Consider the following 27,770-nt stretch of genomic DNA (forward strand, 5'->3'; position numbering starts at 1 on the left):
AAATCCCACGGACAGAGGAGCCTGGCGGGCTGCAGGCCGGGGGTCGCCCAGAGTCAGCGCGACTGAGGACTAAGACTTTCACCTTCACCTCCTCCTTACTGCCCGCTGGCCCAAGTCCTGTGCTGCCAGGGCTGCACGGGGCTCCACGTTTACAATGTGCTCTCACACACAGGCTGCCGAGGCAGGTGAGAAGGATGAGTCCAGTAAGCGCAAGCCTCCAAGTCACCTGCTGGTGAGTATTGCTCCTTCCTGGGTGAAGTACCAGAACCTTCTAGACTAGGGGCAGGCTGTGATCAGGAGTCAAGTCCCTTCACAAGGTCCACCACCAGCCAGCCACAGACCGTACAACAGCGCTCCCCGCTCCTCAGAGACGAAGCTGGACACCAAGGGTTTTATTATGAAAACTCCTACGTCTGAGACTGATTTGACTATTTTTCAAATACTACGGGAGCCAAACAAAACATGTCAGTGGAATTTGGCCAGGGGGCCACTGATCCGCAACCTTGCTTTCCAGCTTTCTGTGCTGCCAAGCCTCTCCTCGGGTTTTCCAAGCTTCCAATCTGAATTCACAAGTTTGTGACCAACTTGGAAAAAGCCTTCCCGCTACATGTGACTCTTCCCTCCCTTACCTACACTTCAGAGGTGATTTTCCTATAGTTTATTTTTTAATTTCAAGAGTCCAAAATTTATAATGTCACAAAATAAACTCAAAGAGAAAAGGCTGTTGTTTATTTTCCTCCTATATTTTTTGTAATGATTCCCTCTGCCTTTCCTGGGAAAGATGGTAGAAGAGCATGAAGAGAAGACCAAGGGTCACAGCATGGACAGAATCCCACAAAAACAGAGCCATGGTGAGCGGGCACTATGGATGGGGCGCAGGGAGGAAGAGACCCACCAAGAGCATTCCACTGGGCTGGGGGCTTCCTTGGTGGTGCAGATGGTGAAGAATCTGCCTGCAATGCAGAAGGCCCAGGTTCACTCTCTGGGTCGGGACGATCCCCTGGAGAAGGGAATGGCAACCCACTCCAGTGTTCTTGCCTGCAGAATTCCATGGACAGAAGAGCCTGGTGGGCTGCAGTCGCAAAGAATCAGACATGACTGAGCAACTAACACTTTCACCCTTTCCCTGGCTCTCCTTCCAGCACTTTTCTCCCCTCCTAATGGCCAGCCCCCCAGGCAGCACCATCCATGGCTGGCCTGTCCTGCAGGCATCACCTCCAAACTTCCTGCTCCTCCAACCCTGACTCTGAAACCCCACCACACATGCCACAACCCACCAGTCCTTGGCCGTGGGCTGTCTTAGTCACTCACTACTTCCTCTGAAAAATTAACTACTGTAGGTCAAAGCATGCTCATGGTCAGCCACAGTGAGCTTTGTGGTCTGGTACCCGACCTTTTCTTGCCTGTTTCCTCATCATAAAATTGTGTCTGACTCTTTGTGACCCTATGGACTGTAGCCCGCCAGGCTCCTCTGTCCATGGGATTCTCCAGGCAAGAACACTGGAGGGGGTTGCCGTGCCCTGGATCTCTCCAACCCAGGGATCGAACATGCATCTCTTATGTCTCCTGCATTGGCAGGCGGGTTCTTTACCTGTAGTACCACCTGGGAAGCCCCCAAAATGGGAATAATGTTACCTATTTCGTGGGGTCGTTTCAGGCAGATTAACATAGATCTCAGAGAAGAGGAGCAGCAGTGCCAGCATCTCCTGCAAACTCATGACAGATGCAAGTTCTCAGGCCTTGACCCAGACAGACCCGCTGAGCCAGAAACTGGTGGGGGAGAGGGCTCAAGTGTAGGAATCACCAAACGAGATGATGTATGCAAAGAACTTAGCAACAGGATGGGCACACATGAATTCTTAGTAACTATGACAACAGTGATGATGATGATGATGATGATGATACACCTCATAGGAAAAGAAAGTGTTTTTGTCTTATGTCCTCTTAATATCATGTTAATGTCCTACACTCAACTTCAGGGATTACAGTCACCAGCTGGCAGCCTTGGGGTGATGTTTGGGGAGATGAGAACTCCTGGTGCTCACAGGTGATCACCCGCTCAGCAGGGAGAGGTGTCCTTAGCCTGCTGAGATCCACTCTGTGCTGTCCACAGATACGTTCAGGGCGGGCTTCACGGAGGCCCATGACAAGGCTCCACAGGCTGCAGCCCCACCCCTCCCCGAGCTGTGCCTCTCTCGGTCATTCCCATCAAAAGACGGGGAGGCATCAAGAGAGGGGGAGGAAGAAAAACGACATCGCACTTTCCATTATTTTTCATGATGTTATCCCTCCCTTGTCCTTTTAAATTAACAAACAAAAAAAAAAAACTAAAAAAGCTAAAGTCCCACTCAAGTTTTAAAAAAGGGGATATATACACACACACACACACACACACACACACATGTATATATAATGTAAGGCTCCTTCCAGCTTTGTCAGAAACCTAGTAATTCAGATCTGAAACTTTCAAAACCTGATGCAAAAGACAACTTGCTAAATCAATGGAAATTCACATTGAACCAACATCAAAACGTAGGCGTTGATTGCTTTAACCAACCTAAGAAAACAAGTTGTTTTTAAGCCACTAAGCCCCACAGGAGTGACAAGGTAAGACGGGCGATGCTGCTGTGCCTCCCTGCGGTCCCCAGGAACCCGAGCCAGGCACCATCTTTTTGGACTGAAAGTTACACTGCTCTGCTTGGAAAGCTTGGAGATGAGTTTTCACAAGGACTTGCTTTGTCCACCAGTTTGCACAAATTAAAAACATCTGTGAGTCTTGAGTTGCTGCCTGCCATCTCCCCCGACCAGCAACAGCACCTGGGCCCCTTCTGCCAGGCATCTTCCAGGGACGGAGCCCCATGAGTCACGGGTTGAGGAACCTGCCCCCACCCCCAACCTCAGTACCACCCTCTGCAGAAAGCCGAGAGTAGCTGCAGCCCCTCCCCAGGAGACAGGGGAATGGACTCTCATGGCCTCAATAGAGGACTCCAGGAGGCCAGCTGTCACCCTGGTCACTGGCAACAAGTGGGCATAATCTATCTACGTATGTCACTGCTTACTCATCTTTGTGTGGCTGGGACCTAGAGCTGGATGAACAGGGCTACCAAACCACTTCACGAACCACTTAATCCACTCCAGGGAGTTCTTCTGACACTTGTACCTTGTCAGTGACCCTACTTTGTTTTTTTTTTTTTTAAGGTTTTAGGTTTCCAACAAAATAATTGATGACTGGCTTCTTAGCTTCTCTTAATATGAACGGTTGGCTATTCGATAATATGAAGAAACCACACTCTATTTTCCTAGAAACCGTAACTCGCACATAAAAGAAATCGGCTTGGCGATGGATGTGCACTCTGTGTGCAGCTTACGTCACGGAACACCTAACCCGGAAAATTCTGGAACTCTGGATGGCAAATACTACTTTTTAAGTGAAAGCTTGATTATGAAGTCAGAGTCGGCCAGGGTAGGAGGAAGAGACAGAAGAGAAGGAAATGTACGAGGACTGAAGGGGAACATGTGGCGCCCTCGTGTGCATCAATAACAAGTGTTTAGGGCATTTTGGGGTGGATTTTGGCCTGTTAAATACAAGAAAATGAAAGGCTGCTCAGAGCCTGTCACTGCAGCTCAGAGACTCCAAAACAGCGCGTGGACCCACTCTGACTCCCAGATCCTCACCAGACCCAAAAGTAAAACTCCCAGGAAAGGAAATTCCTTTTTAATGTAAGACACAAAAGTACTTTTAAGGAACCTGTTTCAGAGAAAGAAAACCACTTTTCTTCCTTCCAGCTTTTACCTCCTTTCTCCTCTAATCAAATTCTTACCAAAAAAATTCACAGAACAGACAAAAAGCCCTCCACCCAGGCATACGGGATACAGGCAGATGTGAAGCACTCCGTGAAGTATGACAGGAACTGTCAAGAGAAGTGCGGTAGGGGACTTCCCCGAGGCTCCCACGGTGAAGGCTCCACGCTTTCAATGCAGGGGGCACGGATTCGATCTTTGGTCAGGGAACTAAGATCCCATATGCCTCGTGGTGTGGCCAAAAAATAAATTTTTTTAAAAAATGTAGTAGATCCACTCTAGAAAAAGAGACACTATATTTCTAAAAAGGAAATTCTGAATTATAAGATAACTGTAGACTCACACGAAGGAGGAATAATAAAGGAAGGAATAATAAAGGAATAATAGAGGAAGCCCCGTGTATCCTTCGCCCAGTAGCCGCCGATGGTGACATCTTCGCGCAGTACCCGTGAGTACATTGACATCGATCAATACAGTTCAGCAACAGAATGTCTCTGTCAGCTTGTGCTGCCCTTGTACAAATGCAGCCACTTTCTCCCCACACACATCCCAGTTCAGACACTGGTAACCAGCCATCTGTTCTCCAGTTTTGTAATTTTGTCATTTCAAGAATGTAACCAAAATGGAAGCCTACGGTATGCAACCTGTGGGGCTCAGGCCTTTTCGTTCAGGATCATTCTCTGGAGACCGATCAGCTGGCTGCACTCCTTCTCACTGCAGAGCAGCATTCCACGGCTTTGGGTGTACCACAGCCCAGTCATCTGTTAAAGGACACCTGAGCTGTCCTCAGTTTGGAACTATTACACATAAAGCTACAATGGACATTCATGTGCAGGTAGTATTTGCATGAATAAGTTTTCATTTCCCTGGGATAAATGCCCAGGAGTGCAACTGCTGGATTATATGATAGTTTAGTTTCAGAAGGAACTGCCAAACTCGTTTCCCAAGTGACCGTCCTGTTTTATAATCCCACCAGAAACGTATGAATGACGCTGTTTTTCTGCGTCCTTACTAGCTTTTTGGTGTTATCACTTTTTTAAGAAGTTTAAGCCATTCTGATAGGTATTATTTAGATAGCCACTGTGGTTTCAATTTACACTTCCCTAAATGTCTAATGATGCTGAACATCATCTTTTTGTGTGTTTATCTGCCAACATTTGCCCATTTTCTATTCGGATTGGTTGTTTTTCACTGTTGAGCTTTGAGAACTCTTTATTACTCCTTTGTCAGATATGTGGTTTACAAATATCTTCTCCCAGTCTATAACTTGTCTTTGCAAACAAGGTCTTTACAAAGCAAAATTTATTTGTTTTTATGAAGTCGAACCTACCAACTCTTTCTTTAAGGGATTATGCCTTGGTGTCTATTCTAAAAACTCTTTGCATACTCTTAGATCCCAAGGATTTTCTATTTTTTCTGAATGTTATATAAAGTTATGTCTTACATTTAAAACCACAATCTATTTTGAGTTAACTTTTGTATAAGGTGTGAGACATTTTTTTAAATTTTAATTTTACTGGAGTCTAGTTGATTTACTATGTTTTGCTAGTTTTGTGTGTACTGCAAAGTGGTTTAGTTACAACTGCACATATATTTACTCTTTTTCAGATTTTTTTCTCATATAGGTTATCACAGAATATTGGGTAGAGCTCCCTGTGCTAACATTTGAGGTGGGGGTCGCACATTATCTGTTGGTTTATAAATGTCCAGTTACTCATTTGTTAAAAAGGCTATTGTTCCTTCCACTGATTTTCCTTTGCACTTTTGTAAAGAATCAGTTGGGTATATTTATTGGGGTTTATTTCTGGGCTCTCTATGCTGTTCCATTGATCTATTTGTCTATCTCTCTGCCAAAACCACTAGACTTGATTACTATATGTCTTGAAATTGAGTAGACTGACTCAATCTACCTTACTCTTAAAAAAAAAAAAATGTTTATTCTGCTTCCTTTGCCTTTCCATATAAACTCTAGACTAACTTGTGTATATTCAACAACAAAAAAAAAAATTTGCTGGAATTTTGATAGAAATTGCATTAAACCTGTATATTGATTTTGAAGAAAACTGGCATCAGTATTATCATGTGGAGTCACCCAATCCATAAACATGGTATATAGTTCAACTCATTTAGATCTTTTATTTCTTTCATTGGCATTGTATAATCACATAATTTTCAGCATACAAGTCCTATACATGTTTGGTAGATTTACTTCTGAGAATTTCTCCTCATTTTCGGGCAAGTGCAAATTATTTTGGTGTCCACATGTTGCTCTTAATATACTGAAGAAAGCTGAGCACCAAAGAATTGATGCTTTTGAACTGCAGTGCTGGAGAAGACTCTTGGGAATCCCTTGGACTGCAAGGAGATCAAACTAGTCAATCCTAAAGGACATCAACCCTAAATATTCATTGGAAGGACTGATGCTGAAGTGGAAGCTCCAATACTTTGGCCATCTGGTGTGAAGAGGCAACTCACTGGAAAAGACCCTGGGGCTGGGAAAGATTGAAGGTAAAAGGAGAAGGCAGAAGCAGAGAATGAGATGGTTAGATAGCATCACCACCTCAATGGAGATGAGCCTGAGCAAACTTGGGGAGATAGTGAAGGACAGAGAAGCCTGGCGTGCTACAGTCCTTGGGGTTAGAAAGAGTCAGACACAACTTAGCGACTAAACAACAACCAAATGTTGTTGCTAATATTCAGAAATACAATTGATTTTTGTTTGTTTATCTTGTGTACTGGGACTTGCTAAATTCACTTAGCAGGTTTAGGAGATTTTTTTGTAGGTTCCTTGGGCTTTCTAGACAGACAAGCATCTTGTCTACATGGAAAGGCTGGTTTTTCCTTTTCTCGTCCAAATGCATTTTCTTTTCTTGCTTTATTGTACCAGCTGGAAGACCCAGAACTACGCTGAGTAACAGCAGTGAACGCATACACACTTGCCTTGTTCCCAACTTTAGGGGAAAAGCGTACAGTCATTCACCATTATATATACTGCTAACTGTATGGGGGGTGGGGGTTGTAGATGTTCTTTATCAAGTTGAGGAAGTTCCCTTCCACTTCTATTTTTTTCTGACAGTTTTATCATGAACGGATGTTGAATTTGTCAAATGCTTATTAAAAACACTCATCCTTCTTTTAATTGTCCCCTCTCTTCTCTGTTTAGTTTTTAAAAAAATATACAAAACAGATGAAAAATCAAGCCCATCATCCAGGTATATAGAGCATAAGCTAAGATGAGGCTTTCCATAAAACACAATTATAGCTGTTAAAAGAAGACTGCAGTAGGGACTTCCTCAGTGGTCCAGCGGTCAAGACTCTGAGCTTCCACTGCAGGGGCACGGGGCCAGTCCCTAGTCAGGGAACTAAGATCTCACATGCCACGGGGCATGGCCAAAAAAAAAGGTGTGCCGTAGACCCACTGTGAATCCACTGCGAAAACTGACACAACATACTTTTTATTTCTCCTTTTGTGCCTCCTTTCCCTTTATTTTTTTAAATTTATTTATTTTAATTGGAGGCTAATTACTTTGCATTATTGTAGTGGTTTTTGCCATACACTGACATGAATCAGCCATGTGTCCCCATCCTGAACCTCCCTCCCACCTCCCTCCCCATCCCATCCCTCTGGGTCGTCCCAGTGCATCAGCCCTGAGCGCCCTGTCTCATGCATCGAACCTGGACTGGCGGTTCGTTTCACATATGATAATCTACATGTTTCAATGCTATTCTCTCCCAAATCATCCCACCCTTGCCCTCTCCCAGAGTCCAAAAGTCTGTTCTTTACATCTGTGTCTCTTTTGCTGTCTCGCATATAGGCATCATTACCATCTTTCTAAATTCCATATATATGTATTAGTATACTATATTGGTGTTTTTCTTTCTGGCTTACTTCACTCTGTATAATAGGCTCCAGTTTCATACACCTCATTAGAACTGATTCGAATGCATTCTTTTTAATGGCTGAGTAATACTCCATTGTGTATATGTACCACAGCTTTCTTATCCATTTGTCTGCCGATGGACATCTGGGTTGCTTCCATGTCCTGGCTATTGTAAACAGTGCTGTTATGAACATTGGGGTACACATGTCTCTTTCAATTCTGGTTTCCTCAGTGTGTATGCCCAGCAGTGGGATTGCTGGATCATAAGGCAGTTCTATTTCCAGTTTTTTAAGGAATCTCCACACTGTCCTCCATAGTGGCTGTACTAGTTTGCATTCCCACCAACAGTGTAAGAGGGTTCCCTTTTCTCCACACCCTCTCCAGCATTTATTGCTTGTAGACTTTTGGATAGCAGCCGTTCTGACTGGCGTGAGATGGTCCCTCATTGTGGTTTTGATTTGCATTTCTCTGATAATGAGTGATGCTGAGTATCTTTTCATGTGTTTGCTAGCCCTCTGTATGTCTTCTTTGGAGAAACGTCTGTTTAGTTCTTTGGCCCATTTTTGGATTGGGTCGTTTATTTTTCTGGAATTGAGCTGCAGGAGCTGCTTGTATATTTTTGAGATTAATTCTTTGTCAGTTTCTTCGTTTGCTATTATTTTCTCCCATTCTGAAGGCTGTCTTTTCACCTTGCTTATGGTTTCCTTTGTTCACAACATACTTTTAAACAAACACAAATTTTAAAAATTGCAGGTACAGAGTAAACATGCATAAATTATAAATATAATCTATATATAGGTTATATAATATAATGATTATAATTATATATAGATATATAGATAGATAATTTAATACATATATAGATACATATCATATAATATAATCATTAGGAAGGACCCTGGAAGACTAAATGCCAATTGTTGGATGGCAAGGGTGAGGTAGATGTGGATTTTCACTCTCCATCACTTTATACTCTGTAATTTTTAAAAGATCTAATAAGGGTGAAACAATTACCTTGCAAAAATGCTATGACTCATATACTTTTGGCATACCTGAGTGCGAGCCTTCTCTTAGGGTTCTGTCTTTGTCAGCCTGAAACATAGATTCTTTGACAGAGACATATTATTAAACTCTGTTCTACCTGCACTCACATTCACATTGAATAAAAAGAACAAAATTTTGAAATAAAGATTCAAGAAAGGGAGTAAAAACACGAGGGCACATCTCATAGAAATAAAGTCTTCCAGCCGGACTCCAGGAGAGCCTCACAACGCTTCCCTTTCATGACCGGAATCTTTAGTCAGTATAACTTAAGTAGGGTCACAAGAAGCTGGACGCAGCTGAGCATGTAAGGAGAAGGGGAACTTGAAGCTGGTCACTTCGGGCATTGATGGGAGGGGAGACAGTTCACCTAAATTGGTGGGTTGACAGAGACGACGCATACACACTCAGCAGAGGACGGGGAAGACAAGACCAGACAAAGAGGGCCCTGCTGAAGTGTGAGTGTGTGGCCACTGGGACTCACAGGAGAAATGAAGAACACCTTCCCTAGTTTACAGGCTCTGCTGTGACTCATCACTGCCTCCTCAGGTGACAGAATAAGTAGTCTGAGTTTTCTCCATGCTTCCAGGACAATTCTCAACGGTGCCTTCTCTTCCTCTGAAGAGAAAAACCCACTTCCCAAGGAGTAATCAAACCAAGCAGTCTCCACAGGGGAGCTGGCACTTGAGCAAGGCCTCAAGGGACTGGAAGAGTCAGTCTGGTGAGATGAGACCATCACACGGGGGCCGCAGCGTGAGTAATGGCTCAGCAGTAAGGACTCTGAGTCAGGCAGGAAGTCTGGGCAATAATACACCTGTGGGTGGTAACCACCAAGCACTTTCTGCAGGTTGAATGTGGTGCCAAGCACAGCAGAAATGTCACTTCGTCTAAGCCTTGTAAAAACTCTGAGAAGGATGCAGAACTATCCCCATTCGGGGATGGGAAGATGGAGACTCAGAGACTCTGCTACCTTGCCTAAGATCACATAGCCACAAAGTCACTGAATCCCTGGGGATATTTGGACTGAAGTACTGAGCATCTTTTTTTAGATTAAACAAGTAAGTTTCTTTTGTTGTTTTTTATAAGTCGTCTGAAGATGAGTGAATGCTGATGTTAGTTTAGTTGCTCAACAATGTCCTTAGGGACCAAGCCCTATAGGTCCATGTTTAGCAACTAGCTGCTCATCCTTGTGCTCATTGCCTCATGGTCACAAAGTGGCTGCCACAGCCCCAAGCATCATGCCATACTGAGAGTCTTAAGTACAATGGAAAACATTGGGAGTATGAGCCTGGAGACACTAGAGAGATGCAGAAGGTGCGTGACTAAGGTAGACATACTCAGCAATGCTTCTGCAAGGTTCACCTCGGCCTTTGCATAAGAGATACTGGAGGAGACGCTGAGAGAAAAATTCCCTCTAGTGTGCTCTATTTTTGTCCAAAGACGCCTCTCATTCTTTGTTGGTAAGCAACCAGTTTGGTAATGGGCAATTAAATGAAACATCCAGTTTTGTGGGGATCGTGGAAGTTTCAGGGGCTGTCTGTCCTTTCACATCAGACTCCCCTAACTCCTCTCAGGCAGGTGCTCTGAAGCATCTCTAAGTCTTCTGGAATATCCAGCACTCCTCACTCTCTCTCCAATCCTTCAAGCCTTTCTGCTACCAGTTATACTCAGAAAACCAGCCCAGGCCTTCAGTCAACCACAGAAGGAAGCACAAGTCACATCAAAATGAAGAAAATGAGTATTTTTTCAGAATTCTAAGAAAAACCTCCACTGTGGCTGGGTGCCCAAGGCATTTCTCCACGAAGATATCAGAGTCATGTCTAAACAGGAAGGACATCTGATGCAGCACTGTCTTCTAAAAGCAAAGCCTGGGAACAACATAAGCGTCCACCAGGAGAGGGTTCAGCCGCAGTGAGTTACTATACAGCGTTTCAAAGACTGAGAGAAGTTTCTATACATTGACTCGGAAAGGTCTCCAGCCAGAATTTCACTTCCTGGGACTTCCCTGATGGGCCAGTGGCTAAGACTCCGAACTCCCAACGTAGGGGGCACACACTCAATCCCTGGTCAGGGAACTAGATCCCACGTGCCACAACTAAGAGTTCCCATGTCACGACTGAGGAAGAGCTCCCCTTCCACGGTGGAGCCACAGCTAAGACCCAGCACAGCCAAAAAATCCCTTTAAATGATTTATTTGTCTGCCAGTGCAGGAGATGCAGGTTTGATTCCTGGGTCAGGAGGATCGCCTGGAGGAGGAAATGGCAACCGACTCCAGTATCCTTGCCTGGGAGATCCCATGGACAGAGGAGCCTGGCAGGCTACAATTCATGGGGTCACAAAGAGTCGGGCATGACTGAGCAACTGAGCATGCACGCACTGAGTGAAAAAGAGGATTCATAAGGTGCTATGTAAAGGCAGGGTTGTACCAGAGGAAAGGCCATACTTAAATTCCTCCTCTCCCTTTCAAAAATTCTACTTAATTAAAAAAACAGAGTATAGGCAGAGAGCACACTTCTTATGTTAAGCACATCTAGTGATCTGAAGCTCAGTCACACACAAACATTTACAAAAGTGTCCTTTAATCTCAGATGTATTTCGCAGCAGTGGAAGGATCTCGTTTGGTTGACAAGGTGAGTTCCTTTCAAAGACAAGTCTGGAGCGTGGATAGAAACAAAGCCTGGATGAGATGCTAGACGCGAGAAATGGAGACTGGCCCCTCAGCACCTCACACTGTGACAGTTATGTATTCAGGCATGAAAACTGGGCCATCATTCTTGCCACGCTAATCAGACAAAGAAATGAGATATGCAAATATTTTTTAAAAGTCGACTCACGACAACATTCTCATCAGGCAAAAAGTTAATGAAGAAAATAGGACCCCGTAGAGTCAACCCGGGGCCAGGGCCTATCATTCTGACTGCCTGACCTATAATACCCCTGGGAACAAACGTCAAGTTCAAGTCTAGGGCTGTCCCCAGAATCCTGGGGACAGACGGGACCCAAGGCTCAGAATGGCCTCGGCTCAAAGGTCAGAGGCTGCCCAAGCAAGAGGCAGGGAAGTCGCCAGCGATCCAAGACGCTGCACTTGAGGCCGCAGGTCTAGTGCTCATTCTCCAGTGCAGCCTCAAAATCAAGCCACTGGCGCATCCCTGCTGGTGTCGGGGGTCGGGGTATGGATTGCATCCCTGGTCAGAGAACTAAGATCCCGCACGCTGAACCTGAGCACGTGTGCTGCAACTACGGAGCCCATGCGCTCTAGAGCCCGAGCTCGGCAGCCAGAAGAGCCACCGCAGTGAGAAGCCCATGGCAACCAGAGAGCAGCCCCTGCTCGCCGCTAGAGAGAAGCCCTCGAAGCAGTGATGACCCAGTGCAGCCAAAACTAATAAAAGAAAGCAAGCAAGCAGTCTTTGGCAAGAGGAGTTCAGGGGGGCCCCTCTGGGGTGGGGTGGGCACAATACTGCCCCACTCCCCATGAGCTGTTTGCCTTTGCCAAGCTACTTCACTTCCCAGCCTCTGTCTTCTCATCTATAAAATGGGAATCACCACAAAGCTGCTGTGCACACTGGGTGAGAGAAGGCACGCTGAGCCTCACACAGCTGGCCCACTACGGGCATTCAGCACATGCCAGTGCCCCTTCCTGGCTCCTGGAGCCCGAGAGCATGAAGATGCTTGTGATGGGCGGGGGAAGTCACAGGGCTGGGCCAGCTCACAGGTATTTTTTGAGGGGCCGCTAACAGAGCAGCAGCTAGTGCTGCGTGAAACCCTGCCCTCCAGGAGCTCACAGTCTAAGGGGCAATCGGAGATGAGACAACAGTTAACACCAGGGCTGAGATAAACCAGGTGCTGCACAAGCTCTATACCCAGAAAGGCAGCCACAAGAGCCTGAGGTCTCCTGGAGACCTAAAAGAGCAGGTGAGCAGGAACGGGAGAGCCTGGGAGGGTCGAGGGTGCAGAAACGGTTTGTGTGGACCCGGGAGGTGGCAGCAGGTCGACTGCTGGACACTGAGATCAGTTTCTCTCCCTCAGAAAGAGTTTCCTCAACCCAGCCCCTCTGCAGTCTGGGGCCAGGGCTGCTCTCCAAGCTTGAAACCTATCACACGACCGCCTTTAGAAACATCCTCAGACCTGTGGTCACACACCCGAACTGCACCACCGTCACACCGACAGTGTGTTGTCAGTGTGACTCACCCATGAGCAGTGTGCAAGGGTGAGCTAGGGAGCGAATGAGCACTGCAGGGGACAAAAACAGAGTCTCTGCCCGGACACACGCGTGCCTGGGCTGCAAGCACGCTGGCGGGGCAGGTCCCAAAGTCACACAACAAAGATCTGGACACACACACAAGAAATGGAGAATGTTCACTGCCGTTGCTTCAAGATGCAGATCAGAGTTCCCGTATCCATAATACAGATGAAATACCGCATCTGATCTCCACAGAGCTCATTTGGACTGATTTATTCTGCACTAAAGACACCTTCCCTTCACCACGATATTCATCCATCCATCCATCCACCAAGTGCTTAACCAAGTCCAAAGCAGACAAGAGTGACCACGAAGACATAGGTCCTAATCAATCTCTGGAGGCTGACATTCCCAATGACCAGCCTGAAACTTTGAGGACCCTAGACGAGACCTACTTGCCCACTTCACGGCAAACAGAAAGGGAAGAAGTGGAAGCAGTGACAGACTTTATTTCCTTGGCTCCAAAGTCACTGCAGACATGAAATTAAAAGACGCTTGCTCCTTGGAAGGAAAGCTATGACCAACCTAGACAGCATATTAAAAAGCAGAGACATTATTTTGCCAACAAAGGTCCATCTAGTCTGCTGCTGCTGCTAAGTCACTTCAGTCGTGTCCGACTCTGCGTGACCCCATAGACGGCAGCCCACCAGGCTCTTCCGTCCCTGGGATTCTCCAGGCAAGAACACTGGAGTGGGCTGCCATTTCCTTCTCCAATGCATGAAAGTGAAAAGTGAAAGTGAAGTCGCTCAGTCGTGTCCAACCCTCAGTGACCCCATGGACTGCAGCCCACCAGTCTCATCCATCCATGGGATTTTCCAGGCAAGAGTACTGGAGTGGGGTGCCATTGCCTTCTCCATATAGTCTAAGCTAATGCTTTTCCAGTAATCCTGTAAGGATGTGAGATTTGGACCATAAAGAAGGCTGAGCACTGAAGAACTGATGCTTTCAAATTGTGGTGCTGGAGAAGACGCTTGAGAGTCCCTCGGACTGCAAGGAGATCAAACTAGTCAATGCTAAAGGAAATCAACCCTGAATATTTATTAGGACTGATGATGAAGCTGAAGCTTCAATACTTTGGCCATCTGATGCAAAGAGCCAACTCACTAGAAAAGACCCTGATTCTGGGAAGGGAAAAGGAGAAAGGGGCAGCAGAGGATGAGATGGTCAGATAGCATCACTGACTCAATGGACAGGAATTTGAGTGAACTCCTGGAGATAGTGAAGGGCAGAGGAGTCCTGTGGCACATTCCATGGTATTGCAAAGAGTTGGGCATGCTTAGCAACTGACCAACAACAACAAAAAGAAGTGTGAACGTCTTTGGCTTGTTCAATTTCACTGTGGTAGACAGAAACATTCAGAAATCATTCTGTTGGACTGAGCTCAGAGCTGAACACACTCAATGAACATGATACATGATAAACAGACCTTCTCCCCATAAAAGGACATTCAGTATGAAGTCTGGAGCGGCCCATCTCCCCTCCCTGCTCCTGCTCCCAGTGCACAACCGCTCAGAACCGCAGTGACACGGGACCATCAGGCAAAGATAGTGGTACCACTTGACAAAGTCAGGTCCCAGCTCGCAGCAGGGAAGGAAGCCTGAATTCTGGCCCCAGGGCTAACCATTCAGCATCTGCCAAACCCCAGTTTGGGAGGATTCTCCATGTTTTCCAATGTAGACAGTGAATTATTTTGCATCTTGGTTTGGTTTACCAAAGCAAATATAACTGTGAGCCAAAGTGGTCCGAAGATGACAGGGAGCACAGTCGAAGCTGAACTCCAAGAACCTCTTGCTTGAGGGTGACTAAGCAACCCAGTGTGAGTCAGGGCTGGACTCCAGCACCAGACTGCTGCAGCGGGAGACCCAGAAAACTCCAGACAAGCTGTCACCTCCTTCTGCATCTCAGTTTTCTCAATCGGAAAATGGGAATCACGACAGTATCCATCTTACAGGACTGCTGTTTCAATTAAAAAAAAAAAAAAGAAACAATGATGGGCTTCCCTGGTGGCTCAGAGGCCAAGTTTCCACCTGCCAATGCAGGAGACACAGGTTCAATCCCTGGTCAGGGTAAATCCCACATACTGCAGGGACAGCTAAGCCCATGCGCCAAAACTACTGAGCCTGTGCCCTGGAGGCTGGGAGCCGCAACTACCGAGCCCAAACATTCTAGAGCCTGTGCTCAGCAAAAAGAGAATCCCTAGAGAGTGGCCCGCCCAGGCTCTCCACAAGTAGAGAAGAGCCCACTCAGTGAGGAAGACCCAGCACAGCCATATAGATACAGAAATAAAGCAATTGAAAAAAAAGATGGTTAAAAGGCTCAGAATGTGTCCTTCGAACAGGGAGGCACTGGATGGATTCCTCATCAGGGACGAGAGAATGAGTGACGAAGCATGGAGGGAGGGGAAGGCGCGCAGTCCTTGTGCTACAGGGAGCATCAAGTTTCAGGTGGAAAATCTCCTAAGGACGGCACACCATCCATCCGTCATCCACGCCTGGCCTTCCAGGTGGCACAGACAGCACTCCCTAGAGGCAGACAACAGGGCTTCCATGGCGAGGTGAAGCTCCCTGCAGCTGCAGCCCGCGCACCCCTTCTGCCTGCCCTAGGTGAACAGGCTGCTGCTGAAACCGAGGCAGGCAAGCCCCTCCCAAGCAGGACCCAGGCCCAGAGCAAGCTGGGATCGCTCTGCACTGACAACACCATCCCTCGTTCCCTCACAGCTCCCACGGCCACGCCCAGGGTTTGAGGAGACTGGGGTTTCCCACAAGGTTGACTCAGCCTCTGATGACTTAGTTGAAGGGAGTCCTGTTCCTTGGAGGCTTCCCTGGTGGCTCAGTGGTAAAGAATCCACCTGCAATGCAGAAGATGCGCGTTGGATCCCTGGGTCAGGAAGATCCCCCAGAGGAGGAAATGGCAACCCACTCCAACATTCTCGCCTACAAAGTCCCATGGACAGAGGAGCCTGGTGGGCCACAGGCCATGCGGCCGCAAGAGTTGGACACAACTGAGTGACTCAACCACTATACACACCCACAGTTTTACATATATGTTACATATATATACACACACACATATAAATAACAGCAACCGACACTGTAAACAAACACTGTACATCAACTATACTTCAATTTTTAAAAATAAATTAAAAAAAAAGATAACTCCACATCCTAGAGTCTTGATCTTGAGCCCAACAATTATTACCCTGATGAATTCCAATTCTCCTTATATCCACCACTTTGTAAAAAGCAACACTCACAACTGATAGGAAGCTAATGAGAACAAAAAATCCCAGCCAATTCTTGAATAGAAAAGTAAACAAAATGTAAAGGGAAGACATCTGCAAATCATTATTGGTATTTGTCGCCCTCTGGTGGTCAGCCTCAAGAAGTGTCTACATCAGAAAATCCTGGAAACTGTATTTTACAGATGGTCCCTCTATGGATCATTCAGGCCAAAGCTCTCATCCCATGGGACTTCCCCAGCATTTGAGCAAGTTCTGCTACTCTGCTCCCCACTCCATGTGTGTATGTGAGCGCGTGTTAGGATGCTAAAGAAAGAATAACTCCAACCTGTGTAGAACAAGATGAGCTTATGATTCTGCTCCCTCGGGACACATGTAACGCATCTGAAAAGACAGACAGCTGACACAGAGGAGCCCCTGTCTTCATCTCTCCAGTACCACTCTCTGTGTGAAGAGATGACTGGCCATGCTATGAAAGGGTTGGGACTTCCGTGGTCCAGTGGCTAGGACTCCACACTCCCAACGAAGGGGGCCCAGGTTTGATCCCTCGTCAGGGAGCTAGAGGGGCTTCCCAAGCGGCTCAGCAGTAAAGAACTCGACTGCAGTGCAGGAGATTTGGGTTCGATCCCTGGGTTGGGAAGATCCCCTGGAGAAGGAAATGGCAACTCACTCCAGCATTCTTGCCTGGAGAATCCCATGGACAGGGGGCCTGGTGGGCTGCAGTCTGGGGGGTCACAACTGAGCATGCATGCAGGGAGCTAGATACCACGAGCTGCAACTAAGACCCAGAGAAGCCAAATAAATATTTTTTTAAGTGCCAAGAGAATAAACATCCAGCAACTTCGGTTTACCAGTTCCAACAGAACACACATTTGTGGGTAGCACATATCTTCAAGACATTACTCCAGGGAACCCATCCCCTCCTCTCTATTCCACCCTCTTTATGCCACACTGTTTGATGGGGCAGAGGTCTCACCATGCTCATTATCACAGCGCTTTCACCTCCTTCCAAACATATTCATTTCAGTCCCCCCCCCCCCGCCGACCCTGAAGCTCTTAGACTCACATGGCCCTACAGAGATGCCCCTTATTCGAGCCTACTGCTGGAAGAGAGCTGTATGCTTCTGGCCTCTCCTGACACACCCCTGCCTGGGGAGGTTTTTCTAATATGTGATGTCCATTCAGTGAGTGGCTGCTTTTCTTGAGAATATTCCACAGCTCCCACTAACTACTAAATCATAGAGGAACTGATCATCACTGCGTTCAGAGTCTTTGTAGTAGAATGGGTGAGTTGGCAGATGATGGATGAGCAGATGTTTGCTAAGTCACTTCAGTCGTGTCCGACTCTTTATGACCCCATGGACTGAAGCCCACCAGTCTCCTCTGTCCATGGGATTCTCCAGGTAAGAATGGTGGAGTGGCTTTCCATGCCCTCCTCTAGGGGATCTTCCCGACCCAGGGACTAAACTCGCGTCTCGTGTCTCCTGCGTTGGCAGGTGGGTTCTTTACCACCAGCACCACCTTTCTTCCTTCCATTTCCCCCTCCCTCCTTCCACACATGCGTGTGCTCATACATACACCCATCCACCAACACACTCACACATTCGCCTGTCCATTCAGCTGTCTGTCTGTCCATTCATCCACCCACCCACCCATCCATTTACCCACCCACCCATCCATCCCTCCATCCATCCCTCCTCCCACCCACCCACTTATTTACCTCCCAGCTTTTCACTCATCTGGGTTTTCCAGGAGGTGGAGTTAAACAGACAAAAATCTGATAGCTTCATAGTGGTAAGTGTAAGTGTTAGTCACTCAGTCGTGTCTGACTCTTTGTAACCCCATGAACTATAGCCCACCAGTTTCCTCTATCCATGGCGATTCTCCAGCAAGAATACTCCAGCCACACCCTCCCCCAGGGGATTTTCCTGACCCAGGGATTGAACCCAGGTCTCCTGCATTGCAGGTGGATTCTTTACCATCTGAGTAGTAGCCACAGAAATTAAAATTATGAATATAAGAGGACTGAGTGAGCTTCACCAGAGGAAAGGAAGTCATAACATCTGGTTCGAGGTCAACAGAGCAGATAGGATGTTAGTTACACCCTGAAACCAGCTCCCCAGCCCTGGCCCGTGACTGAGGCACACAAGCATGGCACTACAGGGCTGGATGCAGGAACCAGACACTGGGGAAGAGAACCCCGATGTCATTTCTGGGGAGGGCTTCCCTGGTAGCTCAGCTGCTAAAGAATCCACCTGCAATGTAGAAGGAAGTTCAATTCCTGGGTTGGAAAGATAACCTGGAGCAGGATAGGCTACCCATTCCAGTATTCTTGGGCTTCCCTGGTGGCTCAGATGGTAAAGAATCTGCCTGCAATGTGGGAGACCTGGCTTCAATCCCTGGGTTGGGAAGATTGCCCTGGAGGAGGGCATGGCAACTCACTCCGGTATTCTTCCCTGGAGTATCCCCATGGACAGAGGAGCCTAGCAGGCTGCAGTCCATGGGGTCACAGAGAGTTGGACACGACTGAGCGACTGAGCAGACATAGCGAACACCCCAAGACCAGACCAGAGAGCAGCAGGAGCCCAAAGCCTGCTCTGCCTCGTGTTCACCCAAGTGACGGCACCACCTCACCCTCATGGACCAACAGCCGCCTCCGTCTTAGGAGACTCAGCTGCCCCCAGCCTCCTCCTCTTTGCTGTTCCAATGTCCCATGAACCATCAGAAGGTCTTCGAAAGGTCGTTCGAGGACGCAAGGTCCCAAACTCCCATCAGTAGAGGAAAGGGACTCTTGAAAAGGCTTCCCCGGTGGCCCCGTGACAAAGACCAGAAGGAGACCATGCAGGAGATGCATGTTCAACCCCAGGGTCAGGAAGATCCCCTGGAGAAGGAAACGGCAACCCACTCCAGTGTTCCTGCCTGGGAAACCCCATGGACAGAGGAGCCTGGTGGGCTACAGTCCATGAGGTTGCAAAAAGTTGGACATGACTAGCAGATTAAACAACAACTCCCTGAATAAGAACCACCAAAATCAAAGGCAGCATAATGAATGCCCACCTCAGACAGATTCCTTTACCTCCTCAGTTTCCCCATATGTAAAATGAGGAGATGGATGGAGCCCTCTCAGAGTTGTTTGAGGAGAAATGAGTTAATACCTGTGAAGCATGTATCATGGGCATGGCTTATAGTCAGCAAGGGGTGGGGGGGCGTTGCTTTTTATTTATTTGACTGTGCCAGGTCCTAGCTATGGCATGTGGGATCTTTGATCTTCGTTGTAGCATGCAAACTGTTAGTCATATGGGATCTAGTCCCCCGACCAGAGATCAAACCCAGCCCCCTACACTGGGAGCTCGGAGACCTAGCCACTGGACCACCAGAGAAGTCCCAAACCCGTCTGTTCTGGGCAGCCATTCTCCAAGTGTGGTTCTGGACCAGTAACCGCAGCATCACCTGGGACCTGGGAGGAAACGCAGATTCTCTGGCCCCATGCCGGTGCTGCTGCACCAGGAACCCTGAGGGTGGGCCCCAGCTGCGGAGTAACACCTACTTAAAGGATGAGGGAGACTCTTAAAGTGGGGACCAGCTTTTCTTATGCTAAAATATTGTTGTTGTTGCCAGGTCTGACTCTTCACAACCCCACAGACTGCAGCACAACAGGCTTCCCTGTCCCTCTCCCAGAGTTTGCCCAAGTTCATGCCCCTTGCATCGGAGATGCCATCCAACCATCTCGTCCTAAAATGCTAAAATATTACTTTCCTGCAAAATCAACCCAAAACTCTGAGCTCGGTCTCATGTGTGTTTCTGACTCCTCCTCTGCCTCCCAACTCACAGTGACTCTCCCTAGATCCCTTCCTCCTTCAGAAAAGGCTCCCCAGCATCCCCCTCTACTTCAGCTGCAGAATTCGATCAATGCGCCCTCCCCAATCCCTGCCAAATGTCTTAGCTTCCTTTCCTCTAGTCCCTGCTAATAATTTAATCGGACATGGCATCTGGGGGCACAAACACAGCAAGGCTATTACAGCAAGTCTTTAAGAGAAAACCTGAAAGGACTGAGAAATGTGACGAAAATGAGAGGCAACCATGGCAGCGGGGAAAAAAGACATCTGGGCAGAGTTTTAAAGCAGCAGGCGCGCCCGGCCTTGAGCAAACAGGGAGCTGCGGTGACAGTTTTCTAACACAGGCGAAACGAGCGTCAGAGAAAGTGATCCATTCCCTGCTCATCAGCAAGTGCGGGGCAAGCAGGACCATCTGAGGTTTCCCCTGAGACAGCATCTGTCCCGTGGTTGAGCCATGAGAGAGGAGGAGCTGCCAAGAGAGGCGAGGTCATTCTCATCCAAGAGGCTCACGATGAGATCACAATGGCCCGGGTCCGTCAGGGACAACACCCCGGCAGCATCTGGACCCCTCGGGTCTGAGCCCGTCCAGCTCTGCAGCGGGCCTCTGCTCACCGGGAAAACCTGCCTCCCGCACAGAGCAGGTGCCGGCTCATCACTGCTGTGTCACATCGCTGCGCACACGTCCTCACTCAGGCTGCACTGTGATCAGAAGGCCCATTTTACAGAATGTAAGTGAGGCTTAAAGAAGGCTACCAGGACTTCCCTGGTGGCTCAGGGGTTAGGAATCCACCTGCCAATGCAAGAGACTCAGGTTTGGTCCCTGGTCTGGGAAGATCCCACATGCCACGGAGCAATTAAGCCCGTGCCCCACCACTCCGTGGCATGTGAGATCTTCCCAGCCAGCGCTCTGGAGCCAAGGAGCCTACTCAGGCAACTACTAAGCCCAAGTGCTCCAACGACTGACGCCTGCTTGCCTAGAGCCGATGCCCAGAAACAAGAGAAGCCACCGCAGTGAAAATCCCTCACACTGCAACCAGAGAAAGCCTATATGCAGCAACAAAGACCCAGTGCAGTCAAAAAATAATAAATACATCAAAATTAATTTTAAAAAAAGTTTAACTTGATTCTCTCCCAAAAGTACCCACTCCAGTGCCCCATCTCCACCACCCTATGCCAGCCACCCTGGGAGTCCACCAGTGGCCCCTGGCAGTACAGACATCCTTCCCATGGCATCACCCACTCCAGCACAGGGCTTCCAGAGTACCTTTACAGCCACGAACCAGGGTGTGGCTTTAATATTCAGCAGCACGCCCCTCCGAGGGGCCCAGAGGCTACTGCGATCCAAGCAGCCCTCGTGCAGCCACAGCGGCCATCACAGCACCAGGGAACCCTGAGCAGATTTCTTTCCCGTCTGCTCTACAGAGCAATTCTAGGTGCATCTGCTTTCTCAGCTTTTGCCTTCTGGAGTCTGAGAGATGGCTGAAACGGTGTCTATCCCAGACGCGGGAGAAGTATTTATTTTATTTATTTGTATCTGACAGCCCTGGCTCTTTGTTGCTATGTGCAGGCTTTCTCTAGCTGCAGGGACTGGCGGCTCCTCTCCAGCTGTGGTGCGAAAGCCTCTCCCTGCTGAGGCTTCTCTCGGTGCAGGGCACAGGCTCCAAGCACAGGGGCTTCAGCAGCCATGGCTCCCGGGCTCTAGAGCACAGGCTCGATCGTTGTGGCACCGGGCTTAGTAGCCTCGAGGCATGTGGGATCTTTCCGGACCAGGGATCCAATTCATGTCTCCTGCACGGGCAGGTTGGTTCTTCACCGCTGGACCCCCAGGAGAAGTACCGGCTTGGCCAAAGGGTCTTTCAGGTTTCTGTGTAACATCGCACATATGAGCTCTTGGCCAGCCCAGTATTTCCCTCTGCGCTTTGCTGCTGGATCAGCGCCTTGGAGTCACTCCTGGGCCCACATCCTGAGGTTCTCCTGGAGCCTCACCCACTCAGTTGGTTTGGCTGAGACCCGCCGGGCCACTCCAGACCTGGGTCTTCAGAACTGAACACGCACCTCACCCACTTTACAGAGCCAGCGCGAATAAGCACAGAAGCAGCACCCACAAGCAGGCCGGCAGTCACCAGCTCAGGACTGAGTATCACAGCTGCGCCCACGGCGGGGAAGAGCGCCATGGAGGCGGAGCGCGGCCAGGCGGGCTTGTGAGCCGCACAGACCCGGCAGAGGGAGGGAGGGAGGGCTTTCCTGCTATTCCTGACGCCAGGCCTGGGGTCAAGTGAACGGAACTCATCCCTTCTCAGTGGAGAAGCCGGGTGCCAGCCACACATGGATGTTTGCTGGTATCTCAATGCTCCGTGCAGCTTCCCCCTGCTCCGTGGAGCCTAAGAGGGGAAAGAAACGGGAAGGAACCAGAGGGCAGGCAGTGCCGCACTCTGAAGAGGAGGCAGCTTGCGGAGCGCTCTCTCCCGGCTGCTGTTTCCAAGTCAGAGTATAGCAGGGGTGGGGAAAGGGGGGTACGACTGGCTCCTGGAGGTCTGACCCCATGGTCCTGCCTGTGACGGTGACGGTCACGTGCCAAGCAGACGTGCGCGCATCAACACTCCCCGATGGACTCAGCCAAGACACGCAGGCTGTTACCCACTAGTCAGCTCTTAGCTGCTTTTCCAGAAGATGTGCTCCTTCCGAAGGACCTGTTCTCCAGGGGCCCACCTTTAGTGGCCTTGTTGCTGTAAGGACCAGGCTCCACCCACCGTAATCCACAGCACACATGTGGATGTAGAGGGATGGTGAGAAGGCTGCAGAAAGTTCTCTGTGTAGAGCTAACTGGCACTGGCATTTAACCAGCAACCCAAGCCACCTTGCGCCCACTGTGGTTCAAGAAGCTCAGTTCCTGAGATTGTTACCCAGCTCTGGACACGTGGAAACCAAACATTGAGGGAAACTAGTCAGTTACCTTCATGGAGCCCATAGCTTGGAAAGTCACAGCGAGTCTGGAAGGGGTCAGCGCCGCCAGCATCGCATTGAATCTCGCACTCTTGTCCTTAATGGGGGAGTGGTACTGCCCATCTGGAGCCACGGAACCGAACCTGCGGTGTCGGGGAGTGGAAGGAGAGGTGGGGTGAGCATAGGAGGAGGACATCGAGCCTGGAAATGAAGGCAGGTGGCTCCCACAGGCACACGCAGGGAAGTCACGCAGGGCTCCCCGTCCTGCAACCTCCCTCCCAAGACAGCAGCGTGAGGGGCAGGACAAGCGCCCCCCCAGGAGACGCTGAGAGAGGCTGGGTCACGGAAAGTAAGAGCCGATATCCTGGCACTACCATCTGCGGCTCAGTGGTGCCCCAGACAGAGAGAGGCATGAGGACTGCCATCATTAACCCAACTCTGGAGCCTGGCAGTCCATCCACAATACACCATAAACTTCATCCTTTTAAACTGCTCAATGGTCTTTAGTATATTCACAAAGTTGTACAACCATGACTACTATTCGGTTCCTAAACACCTCATCGCCCCAAAAGAAACCCCGTGCCATTAGCACTCACATCCCAGATTCCCTACCCTTTAGGGCCTGGCGGCTATTCACCTATTCTCTAACTCTCTGGATCTGTCAATTCTGGACGTTTCACGTAAGCAGTGTCACACAACGTGTGCTCTTTGTGTCTGGCTTCTTTCACCTGACACACTTTTCTCAAGGTTTGCACGTGTCTTCACATGGATCGGTGGTTGTTGTTCAGTCACCAGCTGAGCAACAGATCTGTGTCTGACTCTGTGCCCCATGGACCGCAGCCTCCAGACCTCTCTCTCCCTCCCCATCTCCCACAGTTTGCCCAAGTATCAGTGCTTCATTCCTTTTAAGGCCAAATGATATTCCATTGTACGGGTATACCTTAGGTTGCTTATCCATTCATCAGTTGATGGATATTTCTGTTGTTGCCACTCTTTGGGCTGTTATGAATAACTGTTATGAACATCCGTATACAAGTTTTTTTGTGGATATATTTTCAGTTCTCTTGTGGACAATGTTTTCATACAGACCAAGCAGTAGAATTGGTAAGTGCCATGAAGACGTTAACTTTTGAAATCGTACTTATTTATTTATTTTTGGCTGCACTGGGTCTTCACCGCTACACACAGGTTTCCTCTAGTTGCCACAGGCGGGGCTCCTCTCTGGCTGTGGCGCACAGGCTTCTCACTGCAGTGGCTTCTCCTGTTGCAGAGCACAGGGTCGAGAGCGAGGGCTCAGCAGTTGTGGCACATGGGCTCCGTTGCCCCGTGGCATGTGGGATCTTCCCGGACCAAGGATCGAACCCGTGTCCCCTGAATTGGCAGGCAGATTCTTTACCACTAGGCTACCGGGAAGTCTGACTTTAAACTTTTGAAGAGCTGACAAGCTCTTTTCCCAATTGACAGCACCGGTTTACATCCCCACCAGCAATAGATGAGGGCTCGAATTTCTCTAAATCTTTGCCAACACTTGTTATCATCTGTCTCTTTTATTATAGCCATGAAGTGAGTACAAAATGGTACTTTGCTGTGGTTTTTTAACTGGCATTTCCTCGCTGACACTGATGTTGAACATCATTACATGTACTCTTAGCCATCTTCTGTATCTTCTTTGGGTAAATGTCCATTCCTATTTCTGCCCATTTTCTAGTTGGGTCATTTGTCTTTTTATAGTTGAGCTGTAATGTGGTTCCTTTTATAGTCTGGATATTAGGTTCTTATACATGATTCACAAATCTTCTCTGCCATTCTGTGGATGTCTTTTCACTCTCTTCATAGCGTCCTTTGCTGCACAAGGTTTTCAAATTTGGATGAAGTCCAGGGTATCTATTTTTGCTTTGGTTCTTTGTGCTCTTGCTGTCAAATCTCATAAATCATTGCCTAAACAAGGTCACAAAGATTTACACCTATGTTTTCTCTTATGAGTTTTATGGGTTTAGCTCTTATATTTAGAGCTGTGATCCATCTTCTGTTAATTTTTGTACATCGTATGCAATAAAGGTCCAAGTTCATGTATTTGCATATGGATATCCAGTTGTTCCAGCACCATTTGTTGAGAAGACCTTTCTTTCCCCATTAAATTATCTTGTCACCCTTGCTAAATATCAACTGACTATAAACACTAGAATTTCTCTCTAGATCCTCTATTCTGTTCCATTCTCCATCCATCTAGCCTTATACCAGCACCACAGTGACCTGACAACTTTAGGTTTGTAGTAATTTTTCAAATCAGGAATGGGAGTCCTCCTGCTCTGTTTTCCATTATCCAGATTATTTTGGCTACTCTTGAGTGTCTTGCATCTCCATCTGAATTTTAGGACCAGCTTCTCCATTCCTTCAAAAAAAAAGCAACTGAAGTTTGATAAGGATTTCAATGGATCTGTACATCTATTTACAAGCCCATTTTTGATCAAGTGATAAACCAACACCCCCAAGTGTGTTGCCTCTGCTGTTTCATAGTATTTGGGGGGCTATACCAATGGAATAGTTTTCAATCAAATCTTACCAAACAATATTCTATACACTCTCATACCTTCTACAGACCTTGGAGCCCCCTATCATTTTTCTTTCTGATTGAATGTGACTTTCTAATCTCTAGTGCATTGGATAAATGCTAAACCAGTTGGATGAGGTTCTGATAGAGGACTGTCCAATCCACTAAGATCCCATTTGGGTGAGTAAGAGAGAGGGCACACCACATCTACAGCTTCTCTTGCCTCTTCCCCATCTCTGAGAGTGGAGTGATGCTGGTAAGCGACAGGAAGCATGCAGGGAAGGCTGGTGGTCCTCAGATCTGCTGGCACGGGCACTGGTTGTTTCTGAGGGGCCTGGGGGCTTCATCACCTACTGGGATACCTACAAAATGCTTTTGTTGCCCACATTTTGTGCGTGTGTGCTGAGTCACTCAGTCGTGTCCATCTCTTTATAATCCCAGGGACTGTGTCCCGCCAGGCTCCTCTGTCCATGGGATTCTCCAGGCAAGAATACTGGATTGGGTTGCCATTTCCTCCTCCAGGGTATCCTTTTCACACAGGGATTGAATCGGGTCACCTGTGGTGCAGGCAGATTCTTTACTGTCTGAGATACAAGGGAAGCCCCTGTTTCCATTTTATTTCCTACCAATTCACAAGGGGAAAAAAGTTAACAAACCAAATTTGGTTCATTTTAAGTTTGTTTCGCCCATTAGTTTATTTAAACTTTTTATATCTATGACATATATTTGCTGGCAAGAACTTGAAGGCAACAGAAAAGAGTAAAATGTTCAAGGAAAATCTATAGGAAAGCACAGAGCAAGACTGATGGCTTGCCTTTTCACAGATTTAAATATCACTGTAGTTCAGGATTGTTATTGGATTCATGAAAAGATGCTGAGAAAAGTAAAAGTAACTGGTGTTTCTCAGCCTGCATTAAGGAGAAGGCAATGGCACCCCATTCCAGTACTCTTGCCTGGAAAATCCCATGGATGGAGGAGCCTGGTAGGCTGCAGTCCATGGGGTCGCTAAGAGTCGGACACAACTGAGCGACTTCACTTTCACTTTTCACTTTCATGCATTGGAGGAGGAAATGGCAACCCACTCCAGTGTTCTTGCCTGGAGAATCCCAGGGATGGAGGAGCCTGTTGAGCTACTGTCTATGGGGTCGCACAGAGTCGGACACGACTGAAGCGACTTAGCAGCAGCAGCCTGCATTAAGCATTGTGAACTCCTGGGCTCCACACCTGGAATGCACCTGTGGAAGTGCATTCACCTCACTGGAATGCACCTTGATCTCACTGAGGGATGCTGGGAAACGACACTAAACACTTGTGACACTGGGCTTCCCTGGTGGCTCAGTGGTAAAAAAAAATCTGCCTGCCAAGCAGGAGATGAGAGTTCAATCCCTGGGTCAAGAAGATGCCCTGGAGAAGGAAATGGCAACCCACTCCAGTATTCTTGTGTGGAAAATCCCACGGACAGAGGATCCTGACAGGCTACACAATCCATGGGGCCCCAAAAGAACTGGATACAACTTAGCAACTAAACAACAACTTAAGACATTATTCACCCAATCAGTTCAGTTCAGTTGCTCAGTCGTGTCTGACTCTTTGCGACCCCATGAACTGCAGCACGCCAGGCTTCCCTGTCCATCACCAACTCCCGGAGTCTACCCAAACCCACGTCCATCGAGTCGGTGATGCCATCCAGCCATCTCATCCTCCGTTGTCCCCTTCTCCTCCTTCCCTCAATCTTTCCCAGCATCAGGGTCTTTTCCAATGAGTCAGCTCTTCGCATCAGGTGGCCAAAGTATTGGAGTTTCAGCTTCAACATCAGTCCTTCCAATGAACACCCAGGACTGATCTCCTTTACGATGGACTGGTTGGATCTCCTTGCAGTCCAAGCGACTCTCGAGAGTCTTCTCCAACACCACAGTTCAAAAGCATCAATTCTTTGGTGGTCAGCTTTCTTTATAGTCCAATTCTCACATCCATATATGACCACTGGAAAAACCACAGCCTTGACTAGACAGACCTTTGTTGACAGAGTAATGTCTCTGCTTTTTAATACGCTGTCTAGGGTGGTCATAACTTTCCTTCCAAGGAGTGTCTTTTAATTTCATGGCTGCAATCACCATCTGCAGTGACTTTGGAGCCAAAAAAAAATAAAGTCAGCCACTGTTCCCACTGTTTCCCCATCTATTTCCCATGAAGTGATGGGACCAGAAGCCATGATCTTAGTTTTCTGAATGTTGAGCTT

General features: G+C 48.0%; 1 protein-coding gene across 4 annotated transcripts in view; it reads right to left on the reverse strand.

Annotated features, from left to right (window-relative positions):
- Positions 1-27,770, reverse strand: part of ACOXL (acyl-CoA oxidase like) — a 330,642-nt gene that overhangs the window by 240,616 nt on the left and 62,256 nt on the right. For all 4 annotated transcript variants that reach the window (XM_061431434.1, XM_061431436.1, XM_061431435.1 and 1 more), the window contains exon 9: positions 22,991-23,123. In XM_061431434.1, coding sequence (XP_061287418.1) covers positions 22,991-23,123 — 133 coding nt within the window. The remainder of the gene's footprint in view (positions 1-22,990; positions 23,124-27,770) is intronic.

The sequence above is a fragment of the Bos javanicus genome, chromosome 11, assembly GCF_032452875.1.
Source record: "Bos javanicus breed banteng chromosome 11, ARS-OSU_banteng_1.0, whole genome shotgun sequence".
In the NCBI taxonomy this organism is placed as follows: domain Eukaryota; kingdom Metazoa; phylum Chordata; class Mammalia; order Artiodactyla; family Bovidae; genus Bos; species Bos javanicus.